The following is a 22,200-nucleotide window of genomic DNA, read 5'->3' as shown; positions in this document are numbered from 1 at the left end:
CTTCTGACTCCCTTCAGTTTCTTGTTCCTTTTTACTAAAACACTTCCCACTCCCTGCTGCCTCCTTTGTCTAGTTTTTTGCAGCCCCTGACTGAGGTCATTGGAAATGTTATCGCCGGTCTTGATAATAGAACCAGACTCTTGGTGACTGACGTACCCTCGTACTTCATGGGAACAACCTGAGTTCAGGCCCTCAGAAGCAAAAATTATGTTCTCTGCCTTTACTAGGCCTCTACTGCATTTTAAAATTAGAGGGAAAGAATTGAAAGCCCAAAACCGTGCAGTGGATGGCACTCCTAAAAAGCAGCAAATACCAAAAGATCTGTGATAATTTGAGAGTTGGGAAGCTGAAGTTCTTCATCCCCATACTTAAAAGGTAGGATACACATAGCAACATTACATATTTTATGCTTATATTTATTACATTGCGTATTTTACACTTACATTTATTTTAAGGAATGGTGTCTTCAGCCAGAGGCTGCAAAAAATGGGATCCCACAAGCTGCACAGCCACTTGCTTCCACCTTTCTATCACCTCCTTTTTTTGCTGGCAGAAATGTTCACAGTGAATCGAATTAAGGAACTCATTTGGTTTTAAAGTAACCTTTGTGGGGGGATAGAGGTAATTTTAACCCAGATGAGTTTACAGGACTGTACAAACACTTGTGCCAACCCAAGGAAGAGGTGGGAGAAAATGGAGAGTGTGTCTTTTGGCAGCAGTACTAACTTATGCGGGTTTAAATTGTTCCTGAAACTATTACCTGAGATTCTTTTATTCATAAGTGAAGCTTTCTTTAGAGCCTAAACAGAAGTATTTGGTTGTGTAATCTTTCACTGTAAGCAAAATATACTGCATCTAATTTATAAGCATATTGTTTGTACTGCTGCAGTCACCATGTGACTATATTTCTTCCAGTAAGTTAATAATTTCTATTATACATAATGTGGATATTCTAGTGTAAGGCGGGAAAGGAAGAAATCAGAGCTCTGCGTAATGACATTAAGCTTTTAGGCGTATAGACGGCTTAAACGGACTCACAGCTGCTTAACATATGCCCTCTGCCTGAACTCATTTTAGCACTTGGTATCTGACTTCTCTCAACGTATAAAAAGTTGATGTGATTGATAGTTGGTTATACAATACTTGTCAGGGTGAACTGAATCATTATGTGTATAGATTCAAGAATATAGAAAAATAAAGCTGAAAGAACAACAACAAAAAATCCTGACATTTTTTCCATTCATTAAGCTTACTTAAAGCAACTCTTTTTGTTTGCTGGAGTTAGTGGTTGCTGGTTTTTCTAAGCAGCAATTGCTGAGTGATTTAGAGTACATCTCTACTCTTTTGTTTGGATTTCATTTGCGAAACCATTTAGAGTTATAAAACTGTCAACTTAAAAACATTCTATGTATTTTGCCAGTGAGGGCCTCATGTATGCAGAGTTTGTATTTTTTTCTCCATTTTGTGTGCCATTTGAATTCTCCAGTATATATCACTGTTCTTCTTTGAGGTGGTCATTAGAATAAGTCCCATGGCCTTCTTTAGAGCAGCAGGAACCTTTGAAGTAATTATGAAATTGTATCTCAGATTAGTCATTAGCTAAACGAATGTGTGAGATCTGCTAACCACAATACCTCGCCCTTGGCCAGGCCTAGCCTAGCAGTGTAGTAACAGAAGGCTCTGCTGATGCTTAAAAACACATGGAATTTAGAAGGCCTGACTGCAACTAGAACTGAATCGTATATCTAAACATTAGAAAGTATAGACCAGAACTGTTAGTTACATTAATTACAGTAGTTAAAACACAGTCTGGTACCTTTCTGAACTCTCAGTTCCTAAAATAACTAACAGCTGAGAGCTGAAAAATGTTCTGCAAACTGTATTACCTACTACTGGGAGTTTTGCTTGCTATGGTTCTCTCCTGCAGAATTCCTCTGGTGGCTGAGCTCAGCTATACATTGTGTGGAAGTTGTAGGGCCCAGGTCTACCGTCATTCTGCATGAGGGCCATCTCTCATGGCCTTCCCGCTGGTTCTGTGTGCAGAAAGCTCTGGAATATTGTCCAGATGGTTTCATGTATTTATTCAGATTTTCTGTTCCTATTGTTCAGAAGGTATGGCAGATTTAAGATATCAAGTACTTAATCAAATTATATGAATGTTGATGTGACAAATCTAGAACGAGAGAGGAGCTATATCACCTTTGGGGACTGAACAGCATCATGGCTAACTCTTTAAGGCTCTTTGATTATTATTATTATTTTGGTTGATCTCTGAGCAGCGTTTCCACCTTGTCGAAGAATTCTGTCATGTATATTTTGCCAAGCACAATGAGTCGTCAGGCTTTGTTGCTATATTTCCTGAGCCGAGGGCTCCCTGCAAGGGACAGGGAGTGCAAAACGCCCTCGGTGGGATGCAGGAAGCAATGGCTGTTGGCTCTGGTTGCCACATTGGGCCATGTTCATTGCAGCCAAGTAGGGCAGACACAAGAGCTGACATGCAAAAATGTATACAAAACAAAATAGTTTGGGAATTTTTATCCAGTTGGAGGCTTTAGGAGCTATAGCCATTTTTTATTTTATGTATGTAAAAATGAGTATGTACTGTATGAAAGGAGAAAATGTAGTTCTGTGATATGTTGTTGTGCTGAACACATGCCTGGAAGTTAGGAATTTTTAATCAGAGAAGTTCCACAATTAGTTTAAATTTATGTTACTTTGGGCAAGTTGCAAAGTTTGCCTTAAAACTGCCAACATGAACCATACTTCCTGCCATGAAAGTTGTCAAGAGTGCTTGATGAATCAGATTATTATCTTTCATTTCCAGTTGTATCCCAAGTCTAATCATAGCAAGATCTGGGTGTAGAGGTACAAAAAAAAAAAAAAGTATGTTGTAAACATTTTCAAAGCCAGGAAAAGTATGAATCATGCTCCTGTTTATAACTTGAAAGTTGGAATTTATTGTGAATTTACACCTCTTATTGTTCCTGGATGCCTGGTTGGTCATGTACAGTGGGAGATAAGTTCAGTGCTTTGAAACTGCTTTGGAATTTTCTGAGTCGATTAATAGAAGTTTTTAAGGGTCAGTGACAGATTTTATGAAAGCATTAAATAAATGAAGAGTTCCTGCACAGGATTCTTCCAGATTCCCTGAATGAAGTACAATATTTTGTCTTTGCTATGCTGAAAGCAGACTAGGTGCTGGCATTCCTGGCTTTGCTAACTTTTCCAGTGTTCCCTGTTCTCCTTGACTTCACATTTCAGTCACCATGCTGCCTGCATCACTGGCAGGTCATCTCTCCATTCCTACCTTATGACCTTCCAGTATGATTTCAACTCCCAGTATTCCAAGGGAAAGCACTCATTTCTAAAGAAAGTTTAAAAAAAGAAAAGGAGAAAATGTCTTTATCAGACTTGATTTTTTTTTTTCTTTTGAAGATTGCAATTTGATTTAAAGTGTTTTAGGAAACATCTTGGCTTTCATCTTCAACAGAGAAGTGTGATACCTACTTTCTCATTTCACGTTCATAATACTGGAATGTCTCATTAAGGTAGAATCTTTATTTTAATTTTGATTTTAGTTTGATCTTTCTGATTTAAAGTATGTTGTATTCTTTGCAAGTAAAAAGAAATATGAAGCTTTTCTGTTGCCATTCAAAAAAGAATTCTGACATCTTGGCTTTTTTTCCAGACTAGTTAAATTTTTTAAAAAATTTCTTAAAGATCAGAATTTCCCTTGAGATGGACCTTCCTTTTGCTGTTAATCTCTCTCTTCCTTTGCTCTCCTTTTCTTCTGCCAAGCATAAACTACTTCATTTTGAAAGCTTTGCAATTTATTCCCACTCTAGCCATTATCCCATATGCGCTATGAAAATGTTGACTCTTCTTCCACTAACAATTCAAATGTTTACCTTTGACAGTCTACATTTTGTAATGACCGTCTCCAGTGCTTTTTGCTGTGCTGCCCTGTGTGCAATGAAGTTGCGTGCTGTTCCCACCTTAAAACTTTCCTTTCTTTTGATCCCTGCAATGTATTTACATGATAACAGAACAGGTATGTGATAATCCTGCTGTTAGTGGGTTGGTCCATGCTTTCTTGTATTGCACGTGTTATTCTGTCTGTAATTATCCACTCTATTTTATACTTAACTTTAAAATTATGTGGGCAACTGCCATTTTCTGTTGTGTTTATAGTTGGTTTATCAAAGATGTAAAATGCAACTTCTGCATGTAAAGCTTGACTTCGAAACTAACATGAGTTGTAAATTCAATCCACATAAATTATTGTATTTATTTTATAAATATGTATAAGCTACTTATTATTGAAATGTAGACCAATACAATTTTATTTTAGGATAACTTGCTAGGTGCCTTAATTCCAAAATAAGCAAACACCACCACCATCTTGTTTTGTGCTACTTTTACCATTATATTCTTCAGTGTGGTCTGTTGAAATACAAACAGCTTTTATGGAGTATTTTTGCTAAACAGTCGACAGGTTTTAATTTAGGATCTTAAATCATAATTGTTTTTCAATTTTCTGCTCTGCCTCACAAAAGCATAACGAGGGCACACCTGATGCTATAAAAACCAGATGTCATTTCAGTGTTCCAGGACAGTGTGATAAATTTGGAGAGCTTAAGAGTTGGTATCATAGACGTATAGTTATCAGGGAGCTCATAAGAACAGAAAGCATGTAAAGCATTGCTAAATAAATAGGATTTGGGAATGGATTGCACTTTAATTTGAGAGACTTTCAAAATGCTGAAAATATGGATGGAATTTTCTTAAGGAACTTTCAGGAGACCGCTTTAAAGTGAAAAACAATATCTTCAAATTCTTTCTTCCTACTAGTCATGTTTAATGAGACAGTACCTCTTGCACTTGATCACTGTGATTGGAAGAGCAGCAAGCAGACTTGGAGGAAAGCTAGACTGTGTAATTTATGAAGCTCTTAGAACCATTATTCCTTTACCTTTCTCCTTCAGATAAAACTTCTGAAAACAGGATGTTTGGTGGGAACTGAACTGTACATGAGACACAAGTGGAGCTTTATCGTACTTGTTTCTTTAAACAGGTTTAGAGTCTGCATACAAGTGTTCAAAGGTCTGTTCATGGAAATTATATATATTTACAAGAATAATCATTTCACAGGAAGTAATTGTCACAGTCTGTCAGCCATCTCTGGTTATCACAGGACATAAAGTCAAATGCAAAAATCTGTCATGTCCATCACATCTATTCCTTATTTTGTGTTAAGGTGTCTCTCTTTTCATGACCAAACGTAAGGGTCCAATTCTCTGTCTTCCAAACAATTTATCCTATTGTAAAGCAAATCAAGTGGCAAGACATGAGTAGAGGTGCTGACACCCTTATGCTTAGTTGTCATGGCATGAATGTGCAAGACAGTTGAGGGGCTGCTTGTGTTGTGCCTATTTTAGGGTTGTTGAATCATAAAATGAACGCATTCTGCTAAAGAAATGAATCCTGCCCACTTGTTGGTAAAGAGGTATGGGGTTTTTAGGGGTTTTGATAGCTTTCTTGTTTTTAACAAAAAAATTATTCTTAAGTAAAGCATAAGGATTCCTATTTGAATTGTAAGGAAAACTGCCTTTCCTAGGGATTGATAACCCTTTATTTTGCATTTAATAATTAGTCTTCTGCTTCACTAGTCTCTCCCGTAAACACGGGAAAATGTACCTTCTCCAACTGTATGTTTAATTATGTTCCATTTTTGAATCAGAATGGGTATGTTACAGAAAAGCTGTCAGTTTGAGACTGAGCAAACTAAATATACTCAGCTGAATGAATTCAGTACTGTGAACATGAACCACTGGTGTAAATAAGAAAGGAGATACCTTGAAGCTTTACAGTATTCAAGAAGTGTCAGATCATGTTCATTTGAAAGGGATGGCAACACTCTTTTTCCACCGGTGGAGACACAAGTATTATGTTTCGCCTCAGATGGGCTATCCAGGTGTTTAGCAGACATATTTGCCCTTTTATTGTTGAATTTCAGCGGTTTTAGAATAGCCATTCAACTTGTCTTGTAGAATCCCAGATCTTTCCCTTCATAAAGATTTAGGTAGGTGAGATTAAAACAAAGTGTTTGTCCTTCCACGTTTAAAAGTGTTCCATCTTCTTTGCTGACTTACAAAACCTTTATACTGTTTTCAAAAAGCTCTTTCACCAATATATATTGCTGTAAGGATGATTGGCATGAACTATTAGAAACACTTGACTATGGTGAAGATGTGATTTGTTGTTGTGGATGAAGTACTCCTGATGATATGAGACTATCAAGACTAGTAGAAATGTGAGAAATAAGTGCCCATTTGTTCTATTTTGTTGTATCCAACTCTGCAAAGCAACATGGGATTCTTCCAGATCTCCGTACTCTAACGGAAGAGTCTGAAGGACTGGGTCACTGTTCAGGGAATCTGCTTTAATAACATTGGCATGACTGAAAAACTTTGACAAGTCTTGCCTTGTGATATGACTGCTAGAATATCTGTATTGGGTCAAAACGTCTTCTGAATAGGGAAACACACGATACCTTCTTTGTGTGTTGTGTGTTCGAAAAAGAACACACTCCTTTAACAGTAAATGCTGTGGAAACTCATACCACTTAGCTTCTGAAAAATGCATCACTATGAACAAAAAATACCCTGCACTCTGCTTTAAAGATAATATTTATATTTTTCTGCAGAGAGTAATGAGGAGGAACATCATCTGAGCTTGAGAATGTCGGTACAAGTGATGTGCATTGTCTTAAATCTCACCCAAGCTTTCCTTGTTTGAAATTTTAAGTAAAGACTTCAATGAGTTCCTCTGCATAAGGATAAATTTAGCTCCAAGAGCAGTGCACAAGAGACTTGCTGATTGGTGTGGGAGTGATTGCTGTGATTCCTGAACTATGAAGGTGCTGTCATTCCTGCCAAGGATCTGTGCAGGGGGGAGGCAAAACATGGAACAGATTTTGAAAACTGTGGAAAGTGAAGTGAATCTTGGGTCTGTGGATATGCCCCAAAACTCATATGGGGCTGTCTTCTAGTGTGAATCACAACTTTGCTTTTTCTTATTGTAAATTATTGTTCTTTAATTACATCTTCAGCTATAATTTTGTGACTTCTGTATGAAGAGTTCAAAACTGGACTGATAAAATCAGCGTAAAAACTTAATACTATTTAAATATAGCCTCAGTTATTTTCATAACTTAATCAGAACAGTTCATGCTTTAAAAATGCTTAAACTTATGTTCAAAAATAACAGTCCCTTAGTTTTGGTCATGGGGGTATTCTCCAGGTCACTCTTTAAGTGTGTGGGTCATTTCCATTTCCGTGTGATGAGAAAATAATAAAATCACGCTTTAAAGGCTGCGTTTTCCAAAGAAAGAGCAACATTTGCACCTGCAGAAATAAGTATACACTTGCTGTACTAAATTCTTGCGTTCTGTCTGGTGGTACTGAAATGGAGGAGATGCTGGGTAGTCTCTTCTCTCTACCACCAGAGTCACTCAGATTGTGTTTGTACCCTACAGGTTTGGGATAACGAGGTGCTGAAACATCCCCCTGGGGGGTCCTGAGTGGAAGTGGAGGCATCCAGTCCCTCCCCAGCTCTCTCTGGCAGTGAGTGTGTGTGTTGCTGTCAACGTCTAATGATGGCCAGCACAAAGGGGACAAGCATGGTTGCTCTTGCTCCATAGGCACCTATTTATTGTCTGTCCCAGTGAATTCCTGCCATTGCTGGAAAAGAGATGTAGCTATCATCATTTTCGCTTGCCTTGCAAAAGGCAGGCTTGGATTTCACCCTTCGTGTCTCACTGAAGTCTAGATAAATCATCGGAAGTTGGTCAAAAACTTGAGAAGGATGTTGTGATCGAACAGCTGTGATCTGTGCCTTTCCCATTTTTATAGGGGTATCTGTATAAAAACTGCGTGCGTTAGGGTAATGGCAGGATATACATGCGCTGGGGAAACCTGTGTCCGTCATTCCTAAACAACGTGCCAGAAAATCCCCCTTGGCTGTATTAACAAGTAATTGCAAAGTTCTTTTTGATAAAACAATCCGACTAGCCCCCGCGCATGCAAGCTGCTGTAATTCGTGGTACAGATCAGCACATGGAACTCGGTGCAAGTATGTACTGTATGTGGCTGCTATGGTGATTAAAATACATAAATAAAATAGATAAATATGGACCATATTAGAAATTCATTACTGGCACTCTCTCAGATCGCAGCCAGCTCCAGCATGCGGTGTTGGTCGTGTTCCCTTACTCCGAGCGGGCCCTCCTGGACCGGGAGCGTGAGCTCCTTCTGGAGGGGCTGCAGCTACTCCATGGCCCCGTCCTACCTTGTCAACCAGCAAATTCAATGCAAAAACGGTAAACAAAGGACTTTTGTGTGTGTTTTATGGTTCAGTGAGGATTCGTGGCCCAACACCATTTTCAGACGGGACAAGCTCAGCGTTAACGTGCCTGAGGTTAACGAGGGAGGACGTGGGGCAGTCTGCAAAGGCTGAAGCAGAAAGGGTTCGGACGCGGTGCAGAGCAGCGTTAAAAGCGGGTTCCGCTTACCTGGATCGGCGTGTCGGTCACGTGTTCCCTAACGTCTCGGCCGCTTTAGGACGTGGGTCGTGCCGATCTCAGGCGCTGGCTTGCAGTCCTTCCCGCAGCTTCAGAGGTCCCCTCCGCCGCGGTGGACATCGTAGCCTGTACGTGGGCTCTGGCTGAATCAGATTCCTGCTTTTCTTTCCCCTCTCACCTTTTAGCATTCTCCGACTGTAAAATCCATCCCTTCCCTGCAATGCCGAACGATGCACTTGTCCGATGAAGTTTTTCCAGGCGGGATTCAAATTCCAAACAAGCCTTTCATTTCCTTTGCGCCGGGGGGAGAGGGAAGGCAGGGAGGCGAAGGAAAGCGCTGGCTTCCTTTAAATCCCCACCAGCGTCTTCCCCGCGCTGGAAGCGAAGTAGCTTGTCATGGTGATCTTCAGAGTTTAACTTTAGGGGGGGAGGGAGAAAGTGGAAAGCAAACTGAATGCTGTAGTGGAGATTTCTCTCTTCCCCCACTGGGCCCCTTGCCGACTGTTTTTATTGATTTCAATCACTGGAGGCTAGCTGGCTCTCAGAAGAAACACTGTGTAATGTGTTCTTTCCTGGCTTTCATTAAAGAAACTCAATGCAGTGCGGTCACGCTGCCGAGCTCGCCTGGCAACCTGCCTACACCCTGTGGTACCTCTTTCATTGGAGGAGATCGAGCTCGTGGTTTGGGGTTGTTTAATTTATTTTTTTTTTAATTCTTCAGCAAAGATTTCAAAACAGCCTGAGCTCTGCTTCTACCTCCTCTCGCAGCCCAAAGCCTGTTTAAGCTTCAGAAGAAATTGTCAGCACCCCTAAAGGGGACGACTTTGGTGGCGATGAAAACGCCGAGTGCTGCGACAGTCTCATGCTCCTTCTGTTAAAATTCCTCTGTGTGTTTTTGGGGAGGGGTTAAAAGGGCTGTGTGTGAGCCACAGGGATGTGGATACAAATGATTTCCAAGGGGTTTCCTTTTTTTTTTTTAATTCCGTCTTCTCCTGATTGGTTACTATGGTTTAATTAAGGGTAAGAGAGTAAGCAAAATCCTTCACAAATATGAGAAAATTCCTGGCAGTGCTGTAGTTGCAAATGAAGCAAAACTGCATTCCCCAAGCCTGCAGTCGCGGTGGTGTCTTAAATATTTCTGTTGTATTCAGGACTATGATAGTGGTGAGGAAAAAATGAGAAATAAAATATGGTACTAATTTATGCCTTAGAACTTAATCTGCTACAGTATGTATTTTATAGGAGCGAGCAATCTATAAAGTGGAATTCAACAAGCTAGGTTCTGTAAATGGTATTGTTCTGTGTTCTGTGTGTAAATGCTTTCATTTAATTTAATAAATTGTTCAATTTCTTCTTATTCAGCAGTTCCTAATGATAACACTTTATGTGCTCTTCAGAATTGGATGTAAATTTTTGAAACATGTAAAGATCATGTAGTTGTAAATTAAGCCTGGTTACAAGCTAATAAAGGTGCATCTATTCTAAATTACAGCTGCAAATTTAGGGTGCTACCTGATCGCTTGTGCTTGTGAGGTACTATAGCTGTGTACATAAGGACACTATTTTTTTTTAAAATGTTTACAGAACCACTAAAAGAGTCCTTTCCTGGATCAGAAAGATAAAAAGCATGTTCTTATTTAAATCTGGCTTCCTGCAGAACTTGTTTGAGGCTTTTCTGCCTGGGTTACATCTACAGAAACCTTTCCAAAGCAGCTTAATGTAAGTTATTCCTAGTGTTTTTGTTGTGAGGAGCCAAGATTCTAGAACCACCTAGTTAATGAAAACTCTTAATTTTTTTTTTGAGCTGTGTATAATTTAAAAAAAAAAATCTTCTTCTGTAAGTGCTACAGACATGATGTAAGGAGGTATATACTTCTACAAGTGTTACTTTTCATTCAAAATTTGCTTTCTGCATGGTAAGGAAATGTCATGTGCCCTCTCTGGTCATACTACTTCATAAGGTGCTAAATGATAGAAAATAGTTATTTAAATTCAATATAGCCATGAACTATTTTATGCAAATTCTATAGCTGTAGTTGTAGCACAACTCTTTGGCAAGCCCCAGATAGTAAATCATTTGTCAGTCTTTCTTTTAAGAACCTTCCATCTAAGGATTTGCCAGTCTTTCTTCTTCGTAGGTTTTGAACTGTGTTTATAGATTCCGCCTTTGTTTTTAAGCTGGCAGATGGCCAGTTATTTATCTGGGTTCATATGTATTGTGTAAGACAGAAATAGAACATTTTGCATGCTGATATCATGCACGGAGCATTTTTGGGGCAAAAGGCTACTTGTAAGCAGAAGCCAGTATGTGGCAGGTTGGTAGCTCCTCGTCAGTTCTTGGTCAGTGAACAAAGCCCCTTTTGACATTTCTCTATATTAAAAGTTACGAAATAACATGAGCTTAATGAACAAACAAGGCGATACAATGCTTCTACTATGAAACAAGCCATTGTCATCCATTTCCCCATCTTTCTGTTTGGAGTTAAAGAATTTGACGCCCTCTTTATACGTCTGTCACTGTTATTCAAGTTATAATTTATTCCTCTGAATTTCTGATGTTGCTTTGCCATTGTACAGACTTGTGTTGCTGTGCTGGTAGAAAAGGATAAAAGTCTGTTGGCTTTTGGAGGAGCTGGATTCACTGGCACTAATAAATAGTACATTTGGTGTTGTGGCTTGGACTGTGGTTACTGCTATAGGTGTGGCAGCAAAGCTGAACCCCTGAACAGGCGGAAAGCTCAGACCTACACAGGCGAATCCCAAAGGCAAATTTGTAATAAATGAGTGTTCGGTTCGTTGTGGCAATTCTTCAGAGTTTCTGACTCTGTCAACCTTATTCTATGTTGGCAACAGACAACTGGGGATGCAAATGTAGGAGTCTTTGAAATAGTGAAGAGTGAGGAGGAGGAACAGAAGTCTTTAGAAGATATCTTCAATTCTACTCAAGTATGAGACAGTCAAGGACCTCTGAGTAACTATAAATCTGGAAACAACTTAAAAAAAATGTACTTACTGCTCTGCTGAAACACAGTACAATTGGTGTGCTGTTAATACCAGCTTGATACTGGTTGCCCAGCTATTATGATTCATAGTCCCTTGGCAGTATAAGCTTTTATGCAGATGCAGTCTCTGAAAAACTACACCTGTTTGGTTTTGCCACTCTTGCTGCAGAAAAAAGGGTCAGATATCTTCAAGAAATCCCGTCTTGGGTACATCTTTCTGCCTTTTCCAGTTTCTCTTGCAGTTACAGTTATTTTTCTCTGTTCCGAAATGCTTAGCAGGACTTCTTTACACTGTTAAATGCTTTACTTCAGTTTGAGATGGCTCCTCTTTTATGATGGGTAATCTCATTTCTAAAGATGACTTACAAAATGTTTTAAATTTGTGCAATACTTCCAGATTACAAAGAATAATGGAAAAATTTAACTGGTATCTAAAAGAGCCACAGCTGAAGCCTGCAGATATTTTGAATCAGATGTCTTAGACTATTTACAGTATATTCCTGTGTTTACACACAGTTCAGAAATTTAGAGGCTGGCATTGGTGAAAGGTGCTGTATTGGCAGTCATGGCCCTTTGCATGCAGATTGACATGGCAGAGTATGAACTTTGGGAATTTGCTTGAAGATGTCTAAGCTCACATCTCCATACCCTTGCAAAGATGGCATGGATTTTTATGAGCTTAAGTGTTAAAGATTTGAGGGTCTGTCTTTTATTCAAAATATGGCATCCAGTGGCAATATCCCTTTTAGCACCTTTTCAGGCCTTCTGGAAAGTTTCCAAGTGGAAGACTCCCACCTCCTTAATCACAAAGAAACCACTGGCTCTCCTCTGAATGTCATTCATTCAAGTGTACTGACCTAGCCTGACCTTGTTTAGATTGAGATCTAATGAGCCCACGATCCAAGGTGGTGTGGTAGCTCTCAGCAGGCTTTGCAAATAAGCAAGTGTTGTGTTTTTCTGTATGCATGTGGTTTAAATTTATCACATCAATAAACAAGTGTCTCACACGCTCAAATACGGACTTTACAATGTTGTAGTTAAGACTAAATTGTAGCACTACAAATTGTGATGTCACTTTATAAACACAGAAGGAGACAATGTGGAATATTTATGACCTTACAACAATGAAGTCCTGTTGGTTAGGGTTTTAAAATTTAAATAATGACATGATACTAAAACTCTTAATCTGAATGGCTCACAAACTTTGGACATGTCTTTCAGAAAAACAGTCACAGTAATGGTTCAGGGAAAACGAAATTAAAAAATAAGGCTGTTGATTTAAAGAAAGGAGAGGTGCATCAGTGGAGTATCATAACAGAGATCATCCAAGTTGAAATAAATACAGGTAGGCTTTAAATTCCAGTGAAAGCTTTTTTTTTTTTTTTATTTTGAGTCCCAGGTTTTGGGGAAGGTTGTTTTTGGTTGTGTTGTTTTTTTTTAAATTGCGATAAAACTACTACCTCAGCTGGAGAATATACCACCACATGTAGGTATTTTATGAAGCACTTAAAACTTGAGGCTTTCAAATTAAAAACCAGGTAAGAACAGATTGTGGGTACGTACTACTAGATTTATCAAGTTGACCTGGATGGATAAAAATACAGTTGCAACTAGAAAAGTTGTTTGAGCTGTGAAGTTGTGAGCGCTTTCGCAGTATGTGTGCTGGGAGTCCCAAACAGAATCCTGATGAATCCGATTTTCCTTGGATGATGCTATGGGCTACCAGAAGGTACCTCCAGCTGTAAACCCTGACTCCTTCCTGCAGGGAGAACAACGCTCTTGTTTCAGACAGCCCATGGAGCATCAATTGCGATGCTGGAAACAAATGTTGTTAGGGCTCGGTATTTACGTTGGGACCTACAGGGAGGGAGCAACTTGTTTTGGTTTTAATGGAGCGGTTGAGAGGGATAAAAAGCTTTTTGATAATGCAAGGAATGTGGGGGGGAAGGGAAGGTACAGAGATATGCGTTTACTGTAAGTATGAAGAAGCAGAGGCCTCTTTATCAGACCGGCTCTAATGATGTGCCACAGTCACTTTATTTGAAAGCTGCATGGCTCACAGAAAAGTAAACAAATTCATTACGTTATTTTTAAAAGAAGATTAACTGTAGTGTGTCGTCTGTTGGACAGCTGCTGTAGTAATCTTTTACAAACACTATAAATGACCACCCTCAGTGTTTTCCTGGGCTTTGTGTGGCTGGATTGTTATTTTAGTAAGTACCAGGGTGGCTTTTCAAATGAAAACGTTGTTTCCTGTATAACGATTACATACCTACCTTCACCCTAAATATTATTTTATTCTCAGCATGAGTTGTAAAATATCTTCTATACAAATGCAACATGTTGGTTTTTTGCATGTGTTTGCACACGAATGCTGGCTTTTCCATAAAAGTAGCTAAAAAGTATTTTAAACAAAGCAAATCTTCTTTACTGTCCCACTCCCATTTATTCTAATTTCTGCTTTCTTGCCCTTTCTTGGTCTTTGAAAACAGAAAATTGAAAAGATGAGTCAGAGTAAACTTAGATGATACATGAATTGGCACTGAACAAATGTTTAGTCCTCAGCAGGTGTCTTTGGAAAATAAGATTGTGTTCGGGTATTGTCTTGTTTAACCATCCTTTGCTTGAATGTCAGCAAGAATAACGTTATTTAGCACCATGTCTGGATTTTCATTTTGGAAGCGCTCGACAAACCCAAATTAACATAACGCTAAGGATTTGTCAGTTTGTATAGTGGTTTTAACCAATCTTTCTATAAAGCAGTTGATCGTCTTGTGCATTCAGGTTTCAGATATGGGTTCCTTGAACAGGTGAGGAGGGAGCAGAGAGAGGAGGAAGAACGTTTCTTTCACACTCAGTTTGGCCTCCATGGGTTTCCGATGCTTTAGCAAAGGACCTCACCTGGCAAGTACAATGCTATGGTAAAGCTGCTGGATCTGAGCCAAGTCCACTCTGTGAATGTAATTCTTGTTCTTGGAAATGTTGGTGGGGGTAAGACTCCTTTATCTTCCCCAGCCTTGGGATGTGAGATGCTCATAGAGCTGCCGTAGGCATGGGTGGCTCCTCCGGACTGCTTTACTTGTCTCTGTGTGTTCCACCTGCCTCAGCTGATAGTAGAAGTGTCCGAGGGACATATGGATTTGGCAGAAACATCAGAAAGTGTACTTTATTTATTTTGAGCAGAAGAATCACGGATTTAAATAATTCAACAAACACTTGCATGCAATCTCCCATTTTTCTGTCCTTGTCATATAAGAGTCTGCTTCAAATTCCACTTGTGTACAGATAAGGTAGACATTTCCTGGGCCACCTGACACCTGTGCCATTTCCACTGCTGTTGGTGGGTGGGTTTTCCCTACCCAGAGACCCCATCTTCTTATAAATACAGCATGGCATCGCAGGAATCTGTTCCTTGCTCAGGTTGTCTTCACAAACCTGGAGACTGTTGCTGAGGAAGTGGATTAATTAATGGAGTAATTCACAAATACTTCTAGTATTTTTGCTGTTAGATTTCTGTTCTTAACTTGGAAGAGAAGGTGATATTTAATTTGTCCTTTTGCATACCTTTAGCCTGCATTTTATTGCAGTGCCTAACCCATGGAGGTGGCTAAGAAGCAGCAGTTCCTTAAACTACGATGAAGGTATCAAAGTTCTGTTTTTGGACTGTGTGAGATCTGTAACTATCATATAAGCTAAGAATTAGCACCACCCCTTCAGTCTTGGACTTGGAAATATCTAAAAGCAAGACCAATACAGTGTAAGAGTCTTGTTTGCAGAATTTCGTACTTTTTTCATTGCTCAGTTGTTACTGAGAGGTTGCACAGAAGAGGTGGCTTCATAGTGTCCGAATCCCTCCTGCTTCCCAAGGTACATAGGGGTTTGGATACCCAGAAACTACTTTGTCTACAGTTTTGTGAAGGTCTGTGTACGATGATCATCAGAGTAGTTAGGGTTCTGTAAAGAGTAAATCTTTCTCTCAGGGAAATCTTGGGGAGGGCATTGAATAAACAGCCATCTAGTATTAGACCAGATGCAATTTTTTAATGTTTCTAGTTCATACTTAACAATTCAGTGAGACTATTGCCTGGAAAGATATGAATGAACCTCTCTCAGATGTCTAGGAGTCCCTGGGGTCAATCTCATCTTGCTATGGAACAGCATTTAATTTCTACACTGTTAGATCTCACACTGGATTTTCCCTGATAAACTCAGTGTATCTATTTAATGCTCTTAATCTATACGTGAAATACTTATTTTCATTTGGGGTATACTTATGCATATATTTATAGTAATATGGTTTTAGATGTGAATAATTCACTGTTCTGTCTGCAAATCTAAAGAAACTTCAACCTTTGTGGGATATATGTGTATATGTTTACTGAAGATAGTGCATGTGTTTACCCAAGATTGCTAAAGGGTCTCCAAGAGGTCTTGGATGAAGATGGTAGTTGTCACATCTTCTCCTTTGGCATAACAGAGATGAAGCCCCTGTGTGGCAGACAGAGGTTTTCTCAGTCCGGGGAAGTGTGAGGTTACAGAAGAAACAGCCCCAGAAACTAAGGATCTTAAGGAAACCCTCCTTCTCTCACTTAAATGTGTGTATGCTAAAGAAAACATCCGTACCCTCCCTCCACTACAAAACAGCCTCTGCTGTCCACATTCCCTCCTCAAGTTTGAGTATGGGAAACAAACAGCACAACAAATTTTAGATATGATGTTTAGTACGTAACTGGAAGGTGCTCAGAACAGTATCATCATCTATAGTGGGCAGTTCTACAGATTTCTGCAAGTGCAGTATTTACAGTTCTGTGACTTGAGCAAAGTAGAGAGGTGATGGAAGTACAGTGAACAGTAAAATTTTGATGCTTGAAGCTTCTGGTTTTAAATGTTACCTGTGCCCTTCAATTGCATTTATGCATATTTTGTTCACTTCCCTACAGAATTATGAACACTTTATTTAAATGTCGATTATTTCAGGCAACAAAAGAAGAGGAAGAACTTACTGCAGAGGAAAGGAGGAAACTGGAAAGAAAATTAAAGAAAGAGCGCAAGAAGAAGGAAAAACAGCTGATGAGGGAAGCTGGAATCTCTACTAAAAAGGTGCAGCCCAAAAAGCCGTCGGGATCTGAGCTGGCTCTGGCCTATTTAACCAGGTAAGAATAGTAAAACCACTGCAGGTGCTCCCTGCAGAAGTAAGCTGTAAACTGTGCCAGAAATCCAGAACAAGCTGAACCAAGTAATAACACATGAAAGGAAATTGCTGCAGTTAAGTACTAAGTTAATGTTTCATCTCAGTTGACACCCTAGGATACAGTTGATCACCCCATTGTATTTGTATCACAGGAACAACTGAGAGATGTTAAGTATGGTGCAAACATTTTATAGAAAAACAGCTCCTGTCCTGAAGATCTTATAGTTGATATATAAATATCACTGGGTTAGCTGCACTTACAAAGAGGAAAGGCATATTGCAGAAAAGATTGCATTGAGGAAATAAGTTTTGTTTCTTGAGTGCGTTGTTCTAAGCAAAGGAGTTCCAGTTGTTCTCTTTGTATAAGCAAATTGCACGAAGTGGTTTAGCATTATGGAGTCTGAATTTAACCGCCTGCATGATGTTTGGGTATTTGTAAATTAAGGTGGGATTATGCCACTATTTTAAAGTCAGTAGTGTACAATGCCTTATTTTTGCATACCAAAGTATACAGCAAGTATAGTAGCTGATTTCAGATCAGAAGCAATTACTTCATCTAGTTAGTGCACTTATTTAGAATACTTAAAATTCCAACGTAAAGCAAAGTCTATGGTAAAACTAAAGAACTACAGCAAAGCATTCCTAGTACCCTACAGACAGTAAGAGGTCATGTATAAACAGGACGATAGTGTTTATTTTTTTCCAAACTGCAAAGTATACCCTGTCTGCAAGACCTCCAGAAGACTGGCGTGTTACAAATAGTGGGTTACCACGTGGAATAATTCCAGGGTTGCATCTCTGGCCATGCTCAAAACTGAAGCATCCAGACAGTCTGAATTGTTACTTACCACTCTCAGTGGGGAGGGAGGAAATTAATTGCATTCCAGGCAGAGGGACATGTGCATTTTTGTTACATAACCCTCAGCATGCAGCGATAGCAAAATGACAATAATATTTTTGATCTGGAAAACAGCTGGAGTAGTTCACCACTGTTTTGAACTGCAAACGGATTGACAGTTAGCTTTGAACCATCTGCTCAGACTATATTCTGGTATGTGTGCTAGTAAGTGGTGGATCTCTAGATAATGGATTTCAGGTTTGGAAAGCAAAGGAACAAGCTGTGGGTTTTTGCTTGATATTCCACTGTTATCTGTATGGATTTTTGCCTTGTTAGGTGAGAGAATGTGAAACTATATTTGACCTAATATTTGAACCAACTTGGCTCTAGAGTTTCACTAAAGCTGTACCAAATTACCTTGAAATAGTAACCCTGCTATGTCATTTGGTCTTGTAACACAGAGAGTCCAAGGGCTATAGGTACAGCAATAGGCTGTGAGGGTTGTGTTTCAGCAGCAGACAATTTGAATTTTGTAGACTTAACAGGAATAGTCGTAAGATGCTAAACTGCCAAGCAAACATAACCATGGACACTGTTCTAGCCCCAAATGTACCTGGACCATCTTGCACTGTTGTAAATTACAGAAAAACAGCTTAATCCTTTTACACCTCAGCCGTTTTTTCAACCCAGCAAGACTGGAAAAGGAAACAACTGGATTTAAATTAATCAGAGACATAATATATTAGCTGGGGAAGGGAAACTAAAATCCGAGCTCTTGAAGTCCATTGCAAAATCCCCAGCAACTTCAGTGGGTCAAGGATTTCAGTCTGCGTGTTTTTGTAGGGCTACAGGCATGAATAATATGTGGGAGGGTAAATTAATCTTATAGATGCAAGAGATTAATATAAGTGGAAGTAAACAAAATGGTGCTCTGGATTTATGTTTTGCCCTACCTACAATAAAAAGCCTTACATGCCATAAGGGTTGCTAAGTGGCATCTTAATTCCCTGATGACGTGAATCTCCTGTAGGACAGGTGGAACTTGAAGTACCACATGATAACTAAAACTGTCATTTTTATTTATTAAGAGATTGTTCGCAGTATGAGAGCACAACTGTGTGAGGCTTTAGCCTATGACAGGAAAATATTGAATTTGTTTGAGTGAACTTTTGTTTGATAACTTTAAAAGAAAAATGTTAGAAAGCATTCAGTGATTTTTTCTTACACATCTAGACTTTTGACATGCAAGGGAAAATCAAACTTATTTTCTAGGTCATACATATTTTAAGAGGTGGTGGTTCCTGCAGCGTGCAGATTCATCTTTTCTGGTATGTGAAATTCTTCACCAGGAGAATAAATTTCTGTTTCAAGCAGTAAGGTCAGGGAGAAGTAGCAAAGTATTACTTGGAGGAAATAAAACATAGTTAATAACAGTTACTGTTTTGTGTGGGGCCCTGTGCTTAGAAAGCCCTGCTTCTGCAATAGCTTAGTATGTTCCATTTAAAAAATAAAATGGAAGTAGCAGGCAGCCCACAGGCAGCACTCCTGTCTTCGCAGAAGCACGAGGTGACTTTCATAAAGATGTTCCTCATCCGTTCAGTCGAGATGAGTTAATGAAGAGAGCATTGATGAGAGGGAGTAAGTCACGCAGCGTGCCGGGGCAGGATCGCTAATTGCATGCTGCCCGTCCTGGTGCCTGTGAGACCAGCAGTGCAGCAGCAGAGCTGGATTCAGGGTGGTGCTTCGCACGAAGAGCAGTGCTAGACCGAGGCACGTGGCTGGCTTTGATAGCCCTGCCGACGTGTGCCCCTGCTGCTGGGGGCTGCTGGGCGTCTTCATAAACCTCCGTACTGCTGGGCACAGTGTGCTACAAGCTGACCAGTTCTTCCAATTTCCGGGTTTGTTATCTGAGTCTAAAAACAAATAGTCCTTGATGCTTTGACAGCCTCCAAAGAGGTCAAATTGTCATTTTATTGGAGGCCCATCGTAGCAACTGAGAGGCGTTTTTTCCCCATGCATATGGGATGGCCACATGCAACAGCAGCTGATGCCAACTAGCAAACTGCAGCCCCCAGCTAGACCTGAGGGTGCTGAAGGGTTTCCCCGGTGAGCTGGGTGACGTTGGTAGCCCAGGCTTTTCAGCTGCTGGCTCATTTGAATGAGACCAGGATGGGCATGCACCATGTTTTGCACTCCTGATAGAGAAGCAGCCAAATGGCTCCTGTTTTTTTTTCCTCTCCCACTTTCTGTTGGCCTGTGGGAAAAGAAAAGGGGGAGAAAAAAATGTCTTTGCTTCACCAATTTTTATCTCACCTTTTCCCTCGATGAGATAAGCTCAGACGGCTTCCCAGTGCAGTTCTGTCCAACGCAGCAGTCACAGCATGCCTGCGGAAACGGGAGAAAGCCTCCTACTGCCAGGTTCTCCAGCTTGCTGGGGGAGCAGAGGGGAAGATCTGAAGATACATAGAGGATTAAAAATAGGGAGCTAAAGCAAAAAAAAGGGAAGCAGAAAGGTTATAGAACTGTGAGAAGGAAAAAAAAAAATGTGTAATAATATAAAAAACAGAGTGGTACTGAACAGAAGAGAAAAAATCCTGTAAAATTACCGTAGGAGGAATAGGGAAAAGCAGGAGTGAGGAAGCATTAGTGGTTGAATAAAACTGCACAAATCTCTTGCTTTTAATGATGACATGCCTTCTTTCTTTATGATGATAAGTGATGATTCAGGTTTAAAGCCAAGATTAGAATGTCTCATTACTTTGATTCTTGGAAAATATATAACAAAAATTCATCCTTTACTGAGCATTAAGTGCCTTCAAGTGAAAAGATGTTGCAATTCATGAGAATGGTAATTAGGCTTAATTATAACCTAACTGACCTTTTGTGGTGTTAAAATGTTGGCAGAACTTGTTTGTCTTGGCAAGCCACTCTCTCCTAGAAACATTTCTGTTCTTGTGTTTGGCTTAGAAAGTTCATTGTTATATGGATCTGCACATATGGTTTTCTCCATCACCCATCAAAGGAATAGACAGAGATCTGAAAAGATGTCACTGAAAGTATGTGGAATTACAGGATTGATGTCATCTGAAGTAGAATTAATAGACAATATTGTTATCTGGATATTGCTGTGAATTACCTAAGCCTTGCAATATTATTTATCATGTGCTAAAATTTTAAAAATAAGCTTCTGGAGGACATTTCTTCTCTTTCTGTAATGGTTTATATTATACTAGTAATATATGTCACCAGAATGTTTCCCAAGGCATTGTCTTTTCAGTTTTCTTTATAGGTCTTACTTTCCTCATCCCTAATTTAAATTTAGGTGAGATTCAGAGAATGTCAGAGATTTCTTTAAAGAAAAAAAAGATGCTTATAAGAATAATAAAAAGCAAGGGCACATTAGAGAAACACAAAAGTGAGAGACAGAATTTCCCATCGAGCGTGGAAATAGTCTGACTCTGCAGAACACGAGGTGGTTTTTGCTGAGCGCAGTGGCAGGGCTGCTGAAAGCAGTGTGCAACCCAGGGCGGTTGTTTATCTGCTGTGTTTGCAGAATGGAAACAGATCCCAGTCCTCGGTCAAACTTTATTACAAACAGTGCCAAGCATGGGAGATTTTTAAAGCTGAAACATTGTTCTTCCTTTCAAAGAATACAGAAATCTGAGGGGTGTTGCTGTAAGCATTTATTTTGAATAATTTATTTTGAAAATACTTTGATATTTTTAAATATATATAATGTATTATATATTATATAGATTTATATAATATAAATAAAAATAACATGTTTAAAGTGTATCAAGTTTTTACTCCTACTGGAGCAGAGGCCATCTGGAGAAGGGCATTAGCAGGTAGCTTAGTGTTCATTCAGTGTTAGCATCTAGGAAGTTTCTGATTTTTGAAGGAACCAGTGGAATCTTGTACTGGGCTGTAAAGAAGGCAGCAACATTTAAGATTTGTGTCTGAACAGCTGAGATGAAGGTCGCCCTTCAGGAAATCACGAAACCATTCATCCTGCCTCATTTGGGACCAGGTGACTGTATTGAGAGAGCTTCTGTGCAAATACAGACACACTCATTAATGTTGAAAAAGAGTTTCTAAATTTAAAGTATATTGAGTGTGCTGTGTCAGATTTAATTTGCTTTGTTGATCCATAACATTTTGAAGCTGTTTTTCCTCCCACAGTTTAGGTATTTTTTTAGCCACAGTCAGTGATGACTTCTGATGTTTGATTCTGAACTTATTTAAATCATTCTCATTGCTGCTGGCCTTAATCTTTATTAATTTCAAACTTGGCACTGGTGTTGATGTTTCGCCATCAATGGCTTAAGTTTTTAGGTATTAAGAGTAAGTGATGCACTGGAAATGTAAACATACACAAATTTTTTCTTTTCTCCCTCCAGAGACTGACTCCTTGGGTTTAATAGAAACTAACATTAGCATTTAGTGTCATTTCTCCTTCCTCCATCCTCCGGGATGGAGAAAGAGTTTCCTTCCTGATAGGGAGGTGCAGCATATATAAAAGCTCATCAGTTATCTTGAATTTCGTAAACTATTGGAGAACTGCTCAAGTGATGAATCTGAATTAGCC

At 39.4% G+C, this 22,200-nt stretch overlaps 1 protein-coding gene across 2 annotated transcripts in view; it reads left to right on the top strand.

Annotated features, from left to right (window-relative positions):
- The window catches only part of CZH7orf50 (chromosome Z C7orf50 homolog), a 130,739-nt gene that overhangs the window by 86,128 nt on the left and 22,411 nt on the right, over nt 1–22,200 (top strand). For both annotated transcript variants that reach the window (XM_068422494.1, XM_068422496.1), the window contains exon 3: nt 16,561–16,736. In XM_068422494.1, coding sequence (XP_068278595.1) covers nt 16,561–16,736 — 176 coding nt within the window. The remainder of the gene's footprint in view (nt 1–16,560; nt 16,737–22,200) is intronic.

This window comes from Nyctibius grandis, chromosome Z, assembly GCF_013368605.1.
Source record: "Nyctibius grandis isolate bNycGra1 chromosome Z, bNycGra1.pri, whole genome shotgun sequence".
NCBI lineage: Eukaryota > Metazoa > Chordata > Aves > Nyctibiiformes > Nyctibiidae > Nyctibius > Nyctibius grandis.
The sequence above is the reverse complement of the archived record's forward strand: the minus strand, read 5'-3'. Positions and strand labels throughout refer to the sequence as shown.